The 14250-nt window shown below is 32.3% G+C and overlaps 1 protein-coding gene across 1 annotated transcript; it reads left to right on the top strand.

The window, feature by feature from the left end:
- Positions 1-1289: 1289 nt before the first annotated feature.
- Positions 1290-12705, top strand: LOC105321488 (U3 small nucleolar RNA-associated protein 25 homolog). Its single transcript, XM_011419764.4, has 21 exons — positions 1290-1427; positions 2973-3033; positions 3209-3302; positions 3770-4009; positions 4127-4218; positions 4368-4469; positions 4581-4656; positions 4745-4797; positions 5115-5200; positions 5499-5564; positions 8178-8292; positions 8554-8632; positions 8846-9002; positions 9178-9274; positions 9565-9650; positions 9772-9854; positions 10610-10686; positions 11030-11101; positions 11270-11394; positions 11708-11806; positions 12091-12705. Exons 1-21 carry the CDS (start codon positions 1297-1299, stop codon positions 12338-12340), a joined length of 2241 nt encoding a protein of 746 aa, XP_011418066.3. The 5' UTR covers positions 1290-1296; the 3' UTR covers positions 12341-12705.
- The last annotated feature ends 1545 nt before the right edge of the window (positions 12706-14250 follow it).

The raw sequence follows: 14250 nt of genomic DNA, 5'->3' as shown, positions 1-14250 counted from the left end.
ATACATTAGTGTGCATTCATTTTCATGACAACTTAATTTGTAGAAAGGTCCAGAGTTGCCTTTAAGGCAGTAATCATATTTTGGTCAAAGTAAGTTGTGTCTTTTAATTTCATTGGTGTTTTAGTTTGTTTCTTGTTTGTTTATTTATTGGTTGGTCGATTTCCCTCCACAAGTTCTTTGGGTTTTAGTTTAACTCTTTGTCAAGAGTTTGAAGAGACCTCGAGCATACTGTAATAAAAGTGTACAGACGTTTTTGACAAATTACATCTCTTCTTGGTAAGTTAATTCAATATCACTAATATTAATATCATTTATAATATTTCTACTAAATGTCAGATCAGTATTTAATCATATTTACAATTCTGTTGCACTTTCTCTGATTGAATGAAAAGTGAGAGAGAGACTTTTGAAGTAATAAGTTAAAGTTTAAATAGTTATAACCGAAGTCTTATGCCCATTCATATGCCTATAATATCATATTAATGTAATTATATTAACTTAAATGTAAACGCATGTAAATTGATATGAAGGAGATACTATGTAAAGTGTGGTTTACTTATATGAGTTATCTCCCTTTATAAAGTTAAATTACTTCAATATATTGATTCATTAATACTTGAAGTTTATGTGTTTTATGCCGTATATTCATATTTACGGGGTCAAACCTTTTTATATAACTGGTGACAATAAAAGCCCGTTAATCGAACCCTAACAGGAGTGTTGATTTCTTCTTTACATCAAAGGATAAACCTGTTACAATTGCAAAAGATTATTAATTACTAAATATGTAAATATCAATTACATGTATCTATCTGTTACACATCTTCGCTAGCCAAAGGGTTTTCGGTCCCCTCTGTTACCAGAGTGGACCAAAAACCCTTGGCTAGCGAAGATGTATGTTACAATGAATTATCAAATTTGTTAAAACAATTAATGATTCAAGTTATTGTAACATATTATATGTAGTGTAACATGATTGTTATCTTTTCAAAATTACCGTTTATTTCAAATTATTATTTTACCCATCTGCTCTATCAGATTTTAAATAATTTGTTATAAAATGAATTGATAACAATATAGGTATAATTGGTATACATTCGTAACTATATCGAATTTAATATTAATCATTGGAAATCGTTGGAATTCTCACGGTCGGTCTCGCTTCTCTTAGAAGCGAGACCGACCGTGGGTTTCCGACGATGTTAAAAAGCGTACATGGTGTAAAAAACCGAAAAAGGGTTTTCTATAACAATCTCATCGGGATCGACATTTGTTTAATATACACTCTACCAAGTAATGGCTCCCAGAAAGCATGGAACGCGAGGAAATCTAAAGCGAAAGTCCAAATCCATTAAACACCCACAATTATCAAAAAGAGAAAAGAAAGAAATTAAAGAATTTGGTGAACTTGATCCTCTTAGTAGTGGGTAAGTTTAATTAAAAAATAAAAGTAATCGGAAACGAAAGTGCCTGTGTGATATGAAACTTAAGGTAAAGATGTAGTAAATGATTTCAGAGTGTCTTTTTGGTGCTAGAACCATTATGATGTCATAATTGATTTGAAGAATCTTTTTCCCGTACTTTACGGCTTTAAAGGAATTATGTAGAAAATTGAACAATTTCTTGACATTTTATGTTAAATCATGGGAAAAGTAATCCCGGTGCCTATATTCAATTTGACATCATTTTAAAGAGGAGGCCAAGAGCTTGTTTAATTCCATTTTTGGAGAGACTAGGCATTCTAGATATATTTCATTTGTCCAAAATGGACAAAACTCCGGAATTTCCTCCTCATTTCCTTCATATTTCATCAAAAATGACAGTTTAAAACATGATTTTTCATTGTGTTCACCAAACATTATAGCACCGGTACACCCTGTCAAACAAAGCTATTGTTATGAAGCATCATCGAAAGAATTTATATCTTAAATCTTATGAACCTGTAGGCACCTTTCATTTACTAGATCTTGACCTTAAGTTAAAGAACGTCCTTTTTTAAGAATACCTCAATTCAAGACCCATGAAATTGAGGAAGGAAATAATCCAAAACATATGCCTCATTGTCAACTCGCCCCACAGAGCCGATTTTATTTTTGTTCAACCCAAGCGTGTCCAATCGCCTCCGCCGTTTGGAGATTTACTCCCATTGGGTTGTGGCTAGTGAACATGGTGAAACCTAAGTATTCATGGTATGGTATCCCTATTGTAACAGAGACAAATATTACCTCTACTGTGGTTTGAACCCGGGTCCTCTGGCATGCAAATCCAGCACTCTACCAATCAAGCTTAAGTTTTAACTCCTATTGGGTTGTGGGTAGTGAAACATAAGTATACATGGTACCCCTATTGTAACAGAAAAAAATACTACGCCTGCTGTGGTTTAAACTTTGAACCTGGGCATGCAAAATATACAGAATTTCAAGCAAGGTTGAGGTTTAAATTAGGAAGGGTAAGTATTATATTAGTCTGGTTTTGTTTGTAACTGGGTTGCAGAATTGCTGCACTGGGAAACTGTACTGTATTCTTGCCGATATATGAAGAAGATTGGAAAACTGAAAATCCTTGAAAAATATTTGATTTTACAGTGTCAGTGATGGCATATTCTTAACTAATTGCATCTATGTACAATATATATATCTGGGTAGTGGGTATATAGGCAAAATTTGGTGCTTGAAATATTTTTTGACAGGTTGCTTGGTAGGCATCCTTAGTTTTGAACTGTTATCTAGTGGACAGAGCAATTTACATATAATTATATTGTTATTTTTACTGGTACTTATTAGTAGAAATCACTGCAATCTTGTCCCTTTCTGTGTAAATTTTTAGGGGAAATTTGCAGTTAAAAAATTAATCAAAGTACTGTTCCAATCAAAAACAAATTATTGTAGGATTTAAGCACCAGCAATCATTGAGAAATTCAACAGTATTGTTTATATTTCTAAGAATTCATGCAATACAATATTTTTATCCAGAGTAAACCCAAAGACTCGATATACAAAAGTAGCAGACCATATTGAAAATGAAAAAGTGTTGGTAAGATTGATTTCAATGCTCTCAATTGTGAATCAGAATCAATTACTCGCTACTTTATAATGATCAGTATAGCAGCAACATATGTATCATTCTTCTATAAAGATACTATCAAAATTATTGAGTATGTACATGTACACATGTAATTAATGATGTTTTTTTTTTTTTAAATTCCCAGGAATCAGAATCATCTGATTCTTCAGAGGAGGAAGTGGATGCTTATCAGCAGCTGGTGGCGTCTGTGAATGGGAACCAGCACAACAATATAATAGGTCAGGGTTAAATCATATTGGTCTTTTTGTGGTTGTTTACTACATGTATATATTATAGTATTATGTTTAAAATTGGATAAGGAGCCAAAGTTTAGTAAGTCAAGATACTGTGGAATCCTTATTTACGCAATTACTTAATTCATATTCAATTCAACCGTTCTGCATCAAATCGCAATAATATACAATTGAAAATACCAAATTTTCATCATAATTTCATTTAGTTTACATCTACCCTAAAATTAAAAGTGAGATTATAAAATCTGCAAGATGTGCCCGATATTGATTCCTCGCATTTATTTAGTAATCAACAGTAGTACACATAATGGACTAAAATTACATATCTGGTATGAAGTAGATGCCCTTTGAGGGTGTACATACATTTAAAATATCCATATGTAAGTACTTGCCATTATAAGTTAACAGAAAAAAAGAATAATTTTATAATACGAATCATTCTAATGTTACAGAATCCGATGAAGAATCAGAGGAAGATGAGAAAACCAATGGAACACAAGACATGACAGCAAGTGAGGGCGAGGAGGATGAAATGAAAGACGAGGAAGAAGTAGTCACATCTGGTAAAGCAGATGATGAAGGAAGTGAGGAAGGTGATGATATTGATGAAGAGGATGAAACTGATGAGGAAGAGGAAGAAGAAATTTTAGAGAAAGAAGATGTTAAAGAAGATTACTTCATTAAAGAGTGTGGTATGTTGGTTTTATTTGGGTTGTTTGTAGCGGAAAAAAGGAAGTTTATATTTTTTTAACATGTATTTGCCTAATTGGGTTTTTTAAAAATTAATTCCATGTGATATTCTTTTGTAGATCCCTTTGTTGTACATTTTGAGACAGAACTCTCGGAGGACTTTGTGGAAGGTCTAAGTAAAAAAGAAAAATGGAAACGAGAAGAAATCAAGGTATCTGTCTCTTGATAGTCCAGACCATGAATTGCATTTGTCATGAGAATGAGTTTTGCGAGAACAATTATGCTACTGAACTAATTTTTGGTTTGTTTACAAGATTATGTTGGTGTGAATATTTGAATAAAATTTAATTTGTGTTGTAGGTAAAGAATGTTGGCCATGGAGTGTTAACTTGCCCAAAGGAAAAATGTCATCTAGAAAATGTTAGAGATGTTGAGGAAGAAGATGATCTGAAAAATCTATATGTAAGCAAAAATGAAGCTTAGTCAAATTGTTCTGAGAATAATAAATTAATTAACCTGCTTTAATAAGTTTCTTGATCTTTTTTAAAAGGTCATCACTTTGTTCTTTTATAGGTAAAACATAAGCTTGCTGAAGGTGTAGAAAATGCGAATCGAAAACTGTGCAAAGTTCAAAATTTGAAGAGAGGAGGTATGTATTTTCCAAAACTAAAATAATGAGTAGAAAGCCTTTGTCACATTACGATATGATTGTAACTGAATAACTGACTTTTTTTTAGCTTCCTTAACCCCGTTCCAAGCCTCACTTTTTAGAGTCCTCAATAAGTATCAGGTACGTGGAAATAAAATAGGTCAAGGACTTCCATAATGAGATTACTGTAGATTACTAATTCAATGAGAGGAATTGATATCTGCATAAAATCACTAGAAACACACCTCATGGATTTAAAAATCTCACTTTTATTTTTCGGACAGATGTAAACTAAATGAAATTATATTTTTGTGATCTGATGCAAAATGGTGGAATTGCGAAGTATGTACTCGCGTAAAATAAAGCATCAGCAGTAGTTCACATTGTGAAATTGTTCATGTTATTTGAAATCATGTGTTACAAATATTGATGTTGCTTCTGTTTTTGAATTATTGTAGGATGTGTACTATCCAGAGAGAAGTCATTTAAATGGAGAAGAAATTCGGCTTGTCTACTGTCTGCATGCATTGAATCATGTTCTAAAGTGAGTGAAATAGAAAGGTTTCAATGGCTAAATAAGTCACGGTGCAAATTTTAAATTTTTTTTTACATGTTTATGTTATTTGTTTCAAATGTTTCTAAATGAAATTGCCATACTATTTAATCATTCAAGGTAATATTTGCAATATGGCTTTGTTGGCAGATAAATGAATTTTTAAGTATCAAAACATTTTTCAAATGGTGATTTTATAAAACCATTCAACACCACACATATTCCCACTGCCAGAATAATTTGGTATAAGCATAAGGTACACCTTAATGTTCTTCTAAATGATTTTCAGGACCAGAAGTCGAGTCATCACTCACAACACCAAGATGAAGCTGAAGCAACAGAATGCAGACACAGAGTAAGAACTTTTGTAACTTCTCTCTTTTATGAAAGTTCTTTTTCTGATAAGGAGTCAATGAACCCTGGGATTTTTTAAATGGATGAAAGCACATTAGTGCATTTTAATTTTTCAACAGTTATGATATTTAAGTATATTAAATACAGTTCATAAATTCTTATAGAAGTAAAACATGTAAAAGCTCTAAAAACACCAGAAAACTCGTGGATTGTATATCTTTATTAGAGACACTCTAACAGACATTGCAAATGCAGATTATAAAAATATTGTTTTAATATTAAATTATTATTGACTCTCTTTTTTAAATTCAAAAGAAAGTATACATCAACATGGAGATGTCCCATTCCTCCTAAAATGTTGTCAATGCACATATTTTCAACTTTATTTTTGGACCATGCAATGGTGTTTCAGTGATTGAAATGCGTTTTTTAAAGGGGGCATAGTGACGATTTTGGTAAAAAAATATATTTACGTTTTTAATACCGTATTTTTCGGGGCATAGGCCGGTATTTTTTTTCTCCGATGAGCGAGCCCCAGCCTATCCCCCGGGATTGGCTATTCTTAGACTCAAAGTTAAAAAAAATTTAACAGTAAAATATAAAATCCACTGTTTTTATCCGTAGCAGTTTATTATGAGGGTTGGGTTTTTTTTCATCCGTTTGAACTATTGTTCGATAGTTGTCCCGTTGATAATTTTTGTAATGACATCGCGAGTAATAAAATGTACAGTACTGTACGAGGTATTTCTTTAAAATCCCAATCAAAAGAATTTTTTTCCCACGTTTGTGTATGAACCCTGGAAACTATTATTGCGTAGTAAAAAAGAAAACGAAACCGGGTACAATGTAATATGACGGAATTTTTGTGAATTCTTCATGTCTGCTTTCGTGGGAATCACTGGTCTTGGCCAATGGGTGTAGAATAAATCAAATGCTTTGTGTTTTTACAATTAATTTTCTGTTGGATGAAATAACGGTATTCTGGTGTCGTGTGTATATACAAAGGTGTGAAACCCGTGACTAAAACACAGCCTGGGGGCACGTAGCCTAGTGTACACCGTTACACTTCATTGCATTAACTGTGTTTTTAACATTACAACTTCTCTGCATAACGGCAAGTCGCTATTAAATTAATTAATGGAAAGAACACAAATTAAATATTTTATGTTTGGTATTTCGTTTTCTCATTCATAGCGATTACGGGGGATAACTCTATTTGAATATGAAACCATGTGTTGAGCTAATGGACGCCATACCCCGTATTTACAAGTAGCTTTCAAAGTATAACTTGATTAAATGAGATTTAGCAATAAGGTATTAATAAAATATAAAAGGTTTGGTAAAATATTATACATTGTACTTAGTTCTACCAGACAGAACCACAGAGGTTGGTGCTGCAATTAAATTTACACTATGTAAAATTACGATACATAACGATACACCGACGAATACGGAAGAGACCAAACAGCCACAAAACACAGATTTATTTTTTAAAATTGCTTAAAATATATATGTTAAGCAAATTAGATAACTTTAAATACTCTTTTGACTTCCTACATCGATATTCTGAAAGTACATACTTAATACGATGACTTCCTTATTCAGCAGTCATACTTTCACTATAGTAATCATCGATTAAAAATCGGCTTATCCCCCAATTCGGCTAGTCTAAGAATTTTTCTTGAATTTTGTCTAAAAAATAGCAATTCGGCCTATGCCCCACATCGACATATGCCCCGAAAAATACGGTACATGTATTTACAATGCTTCAGTAAGACATTTCTAATTGTCAAAGGAAATTTGAGTGTCATTCGTCATGTTATAAGCAAGATACAGAGCTCACAATTTTCTGTTATGCAATCAAAGCTTTTGTTTATGTTTTGGAGGTTGAAGTAAAAAAATACCAGTTTTAGACTTAAACTGAATGTGATAAGCTAAAAACTTTTTATGAATTCAATATTTATTTGTTTTATACGATATAAAATGGTTTGGGGCAGTTTACGCTTTATAAACCGCGAAACCGTTTATAAAAAAGCAATAACTGTTTCAAACCATTTTATATCGTATAAAACTAATAAATATTGAATTCATTGCTTATGATTTAATTTTTTTACTCTTCATTGTAGATAAAAATGATCATTTGACCTTTAAAATGACGTAGATTTGTACAAAATTCAAAAGTAACGTCAGGCATATTGATGCATTTTTGACGTTAGTCTTACTATGACGTAGGCAACATTCATTATACGATATTAAATAATTTTTTAGCCAATCAGAAAGCGCGTTACAACTAGAATTAAATTATTTATATTTAAAACGAATTAGAAGAGAGAGAAATCAGCTTGAAAAAGAACTTTTACTCGTTTATTAAACCAATGTAAACAAAAATAGGATACAAGCCTTGTTTACATGAAAAAGAATTGTGAGCTCTGTTGCTTGATTATAACTCTATGACTGATACTTAATTTTTCTTTGATTATTAGAAATGCATATCCAAAGCATTCTAAACAATAAAAATAAAAAAAAATAAAATTTGATCAAAATCGTGACCATGCCTGTTTTAGTTTCAAGTAAAGAATTCTGAACTTTGATGTTAACTAATACTTTACTACAGGGAGTACAGAGACCAAGGCTTGACTCGGCCCAAAGTTTTAATCGTTCTCCCATTCCGCGACTCCGCCCTTAAAGTTGTCAACATTATGATGCAGCTTCTGATGTCATCGGACCAGGTATATTCTTGTTGATTGATCTTTAAATGTTTAGCTTCATGTATCTGTCTAAGTGTCTTTAGACAAGAGAAGAAATCCTTTCCATTTTGAATGGAATTGGTAGGTGTTTGTTCCTATTGGTCTCAAATGAGCAGTATTTTAAAGTTTGATATGCAGTTAAGACTTATTATTAGTGTGCAGATTTTTATTTACCTTTTTTTTACCTGATCAAAATTTAGAATAATATTACAACTCTTTAACTGTGTACTTTCAACATCTTAGAGCATGGTTAGCAACAAGAAGAGATTTCAAACTGAATACGGTGACGAAGATCCTCCAAACAGAGGTGTTAACAAACCAGGTATGTGGAGAGACCTGTGGAGAAAGGTCACACATACATACACATGTTCACATATCATGTACATTTATAACCAAACCTGTAAAAACAAATTGTTATACTTCCAGTCCTGTGCTCCATGTACATGACTTTTTGTACTTACTTCAGGCAATCCATTGCCTTAATAAATATATCTTTTATTTTTATATGCTTTAAATTGAGTCTGTCTATTTGTAGAGGATTTTGAAGCCATATTTGCAGGAAACATAGATGACCATTTCAGAGTAGGTTTAGGTGTGGCCAAGAAAACTCTGAAGCTTTACACCAAATTTTATGCCTCGGACATTATTCTGACTTCACCCCTGGGACTAAGGACCATCATTGGGGTGGAGGGGTAAGTCGCTTCTTATACTAGTAATCCAGTTTAATGAAAGTTTTTCATAATTTACCTGTGTTATTCATTGATGAAACAGAACTGATGCAAATGCATGGCATTTTTTTTTTAGTTTTAAGCTTGTACCATTCAACAGTTCAAAAGTATTCTAATAGCATATATTTTTCAATTGCAGAGAGAAAGAGAGAGACTATGACTTTTTAAGTTCAATAGAACTTCTGATTTTTGACCAAGCAGACATCTTTTTGATGCAGAACTGGGAGCACATAACTGTGAGTTCTCAAGTTACATTATATTCATAACAGCTTGTTTATTACATTGTACCTTCATCATTATATTCATTGCAGCATGTTAATTACATTGTACTATCACCAATATATTCATTACAGTGTGATTATTACATTGTATTATCACAATTTTCAAATAAGGTCACTAGCAGTAAAATTGGATAATCCTTGAATGTAACCCAATACTTTAGATTAATTTGACAAACGTATGTGTATGTGTATGGTATGTGAGGTGACATGTTTAACACATAGTGTGACAATAACCTTGATTTCAGACACTGATGGCCCACCTTCACCTTCAGCCGCGGGAAGCCCACGGCACAGATTTCTCTCGGGTCAGAATGTGGACGCTGAATGGATGGTGAGGACAAAACCTTTATTCCATTATTTGTATAGGACGTCTATGGGTATAGTTATGTGAGAATATTTTGGTTGTTACAGGTCTATTACATGTAGCTAAGCTTGTTTTATTTCTCTTTTAGGTCCAAGTATTACAGACAAACGCTGATTTTCAGCTCCCTGGCTACTCCTGAACTAAACGCCCTTCATAACCGACACTGCTGCAGTATCCTTTACTGAAGACATTTGTATGCACTCTGTCTGTAATGGAGTTTACACATGATGAAGCTTTTTGTAGAAATTTTGAAAGCTTCAGAGATTAGGATCTATGAACATTCAAAACAGACCCACCTTATTTAAACTGTAGCTGCTGTTTGTTTTATTTATACAGCTTTATATTGTTTAAGTGTGTTTATATAGAGTACAATGAAACCTGCCTATTACAGTTCTGTAGTACACTGTCTATTCTGACTTAAATGTGGCTCACTACACATTGAAACATTTTCTCAAATCAGCAGAAAATTACTTGATTATGATTAATATCATAATGGATAAGAAGTATTTGAGTCAAATAGGCAAAAAATGTGCAATATTGGATGAAAAATTACATTGTTGAAAATTTAATTCAGTAAACATGAACAAAAGCTCCAGGCAGATTCGAACATATGCTTTTCGGTTCAAAAGCCCAATACTTTAACCTCTTCGCTACGACGATATACAACTGAATTGAACGATATAAACAATTCAGCAAAACATTTAAATCGCCATCTTGTGATGTAGTGTCTTAAAAAGTATAAGTCTAGATGTAGTGAGGTACCTTTATATAAGTAACACATTTAAATCTCACATTCTGGTTTAGTTCTTTACTCCCTTCCGAAGTTTGGTGTTATATATGCATGTAGATTGTACATGTACATGGTGGGATAAAAATTCCGTCTCACTTATCCTGTTAAACTGAAGGAATCTCCTTGACTTTCTAAGATTATGCCGGAAAGGTTGCTGTCAACAGGAAGGACACTAGAGGAACGATTTGTCACATAGTCACTCAACTACCTCAGGTCAGTTCATCTACAGACACACATTGAAAACAATGTCTTATGTCAGATTAGTTTTCAACTGGTATCAATATCCAAGAAATTTTTACATTGCAGTACACAAACGCATGACAAATTGTGAGAGCTTTCAAATGAAATGGATATATGCATGTTTACCATCTCACTAGTTTTCTTGAATTATGGAAATATTTATGAGCTTGAACTTATTATAAAGAGACAAATATGACTTGCAAGCATCTGTCAAAAGATTTAATTGTATTTTTCAGACATGTTAGAGAAATAAATGGATTTCCACCATAATTGTTCTGGGGATGTTTAAAAAAAGCCATTTGGTTTCTTTTTGTAGGTCTTTCATAAGCTACCAGCTTCCTCTTATGCAGAACTTGCAGATGTCAGATTTGATTTCTTCCTTAAAAAGGTATAACACATTTTGTCCACATATTAAAGCAAGGCAAGTGTCATAAGGGGCCATGTTTTGACTATGATACAGTAGATGTCCATGCCCTTTACCAAGTTCAAATAGCAGCAAGTGCATTTTCTTATGTTAATACAATTTTATTTGATAAGATTTACTTTAAAATTACAGATTCTACCAAATCATAAAGATCCTGTGATGTCACAAACACTTGTCTTCATATCTTCTTACTTTGATTATGTTCGAATTAGGAACTATTTTGTGAGGGAGGATTTAGAGTTTGCTCAGATAAATGAGTAAGTATATGATTGTTCTCTCTTCAACACTGAATTGAAGTTTTTCTTTGTTTCAGAGCTTAATTGTCAGTTATTTGCTTGTAAAGTTTTATTTAGATAAAAAGTCAATGTAATTAAAAGTTGGTTTATAGTACAATCAAAATAGGATAACTTTTATTTATTTATCTTGTTAGTAAAGAAGATAAAGTTGTTACAAGTTGAAGGTTTACATTGCATTTTCTGAATTCTGCTGTGTAGAGACAGATAAGGTAAATCAGGAATGTGAAAGCACTGATTTTAGATAGTTCATGTGGAGGTATTTGATTTATTCTAGGTATTCAAGTGACAAGACTATATCTAGATCTAGAGGGGAATTCTATCATGGAAGAGTTCACTTTTTGTTGTACACAGAGAGAATTCATTTCTACAGAAGGTAAATCAGGGTTACCATGTACTTCAACCTGCAATCAAAGCAATTTTTTTGGCAGGTTCTTTAGAATTATTTACAAGGCAAAAAATAAATTGACATGCTTTTTTTGCAAATTATAAAATTTCTTAAACATGTATTGCAAATTGCATGAATAATTTGGAAAAAAAAGATATTGATATTGTTGATTCTAGTGAAACACTTGTAAAATAAAGATTTATTTGTAAGTTACCATATCAAATTGTGTGTTTTAAAATGAAGATTTAATGAGGGGTTTTGTTTGGTTACAGATTCAAGCTGCGGGGAATACATCACATAGTGTTTTATGAACTGCCAAGGTATCCCCAATTTTACAGTGAGATCTGCAACATGCTACAGGACAATCGGAAACAGACCGACAAAGAAAACCTCACGTGTACTGTGATGTATTCAAGTTTTGATGCTCAGAGATTAGCGGACATTGTAGGCACTGACAGAGCAGCTCGCATGATAATCTCTTCAAAGAAAGTTCACATGTTTGTCACAGGGGAAAACTCCTGATATTGGTGAATGGGAACTTCTTCTTGAAGTTGGTGGATGGAAAATTATTCAAAGTCAAAACTGATATTTATGTTACGAAGTAAGGTAGGAGTGTTTGTTTAAAGGCATTAGATTGACCTGTTTTGCTTTTTGAAAGCTTCTGGGTTGCTTAGAATTGCTTTATCTCTTTGGGTTCTGAAGGTGGTTAAGTCAATGGTCAATTTTGATAACTTTATAGAACATCTGGTTTGTAATTTTGAGAATGATGACAAAAAATGTTTTAAAGCCAGATAATACAAATTTGATAATAACTCCAACATTTCTGTAGAGCTAATTTTATGTTAATTTTTTTTAAAGTGAATTATGATTAAATTACTCATTAAATATTGGCTATCTTCTGTATTTTCTAGTATGCTTAGATTGTAACAGTTTAACAAATTTCAAATTGTTTTATTCTGTAAATCCTATTTTGGTAATTTGATTGATATACAGCAAAACTCGGTTATAACGAAGTCACTGGGACTTAAGAAATTACTTCGTTTTATCCGTAATTTGTTATAACCGTATAAGAAATTCATTAAATTTACATAGCTGGGGATCCAAGATGACTTCACTATATCTGTGAATTCGCAATATCCGTGTTGGTTCTTAACGAGTTTTACTGTAGTATGTAATTTAATTCTGGTTGTAACACACTGTTTTATTGGCTAAAAAGTAATTTATTTTTTACTGGATTAGGCCTAAAAAAAAAGTTGTGATTTAGGGTAACCCGACCTAACCTACAAAAATGCCCCTATCCTACCATTTTTAGATGTCTGTTTTTATCCGATTGTGAATTTTATATTATTTCTATTAAAAAATCTGTTTTTAAATATGACACAAACAAACATACGATAAAATAAAAAAAAATCCCGACCTACCCAACCTAATTTTTTCATCAGTGTTACCCTAAACACACAATTTTTTTTTATAGGCCTTAGAAATTTGAACCTTTATTCTCCTTTTTTTAAAATGTTTTTTTTAATGGAAGATAAACCTAAAGAAGTTGAATCTGATTGCAAAGGCTTAACCGAAATTAACAGGAGAAATTAATTAAGTTGTATGATATAAATATTTTATTGTGGATAACAAATTAATAAATTCTGAGCAATAAGCAATTCAGCTGGTCAAAATGAGTAATGTTGATTGGCAGAAAAAATAAAAATTAATGATATTTGGTCTTGGTTGTTCAAACACAGACAAATATTTGATTTAATTAACCAAGGGCAACTTCAGTTTGGTTGATTCAAAGATTGGTGGAGAATCCTTGAACACAATTGTGCTCAGGTTTTCATTTAAAGACAATCTCATCCCATATAGCTACAAAACGGTCTTCATCCCTGACAATTTTTAAGTCTTTGTCCCTTGCTGTCGGTCTGAAAAAATGCCAAGGAAGTTGACAGTATGTCTGCCTTGCATTTTTTGTTACAAAAACTTTGTAAACTGTAAACTAACATCATCGGCTGTAAGAAAATGATAAAATGATAAATGATGGAATGTGCTGATCCGTGAAGTTATTGTTATGCATTTCTGATTAACTGACTTTGATTTGATATACATGTACAAAGATCTTCAATTTGGAGTTGTTTTTGTAAGAACAGCTTTTAATGTGCCCAACAACCTTTAATAAAAAATTGATTTGAAACTGCCCCTCCTTTTCTAACATCTGTACTGTGTAAATCAGTTACGGGTTCTTGTAAAGTGGGCTAAAAACTGTTCCTCCTTATCTAACATCTGTGCTGTGTAAATCAATTTATTGGCTCTTTTATTGTATTATTGTAAGAAGGACTAGAAACAGTTGCTCCCTGTCTAACATCTGTACTATGTAAATCACTTACAGGTTTGTTGGCTGTCTTATAATTAAGGTGGACTACAAACTGTCCCTCCTCATT

This window comes from Magallana gigas, chromosome 6, assembly GCF_963853765.1.
Source record: "Magallana gigas chromosome 6, xbMagGiga1.1, whole genome shotgun sequence".
NCBI lineage: Eukaryota > Metazoa > Mollusca > Bivalvia > Ostreida > Ostreidae > Magallana > Magallana gigas.
This window is presented reverse-complemented; position numbering and strand designations above follow the sequence as displayed.

Coding starts and splice junctions, on each gene's coding strand:
- LOC105321488 (XM_011419764.4), top strand. CDS start 1,297: ATGGCTCCCAGAAAGCATGGAACGCGAGGAAATCTAAAGCGAAAGTCC. Junction 5,201..5,498: donor GCATTGAATCATGTTCTAAA/GTGAGTGAAATA, acceptor AATGATTTTCAG/GACCAGAAGTCGAGTCATCA. Junction 8,293..8,553: donor TTCTGATGTCATCGGACCAG/GTATATTCTTGT, acceptor TCAACATCTTAG/AGCATGGTTAGCAACAAGAA.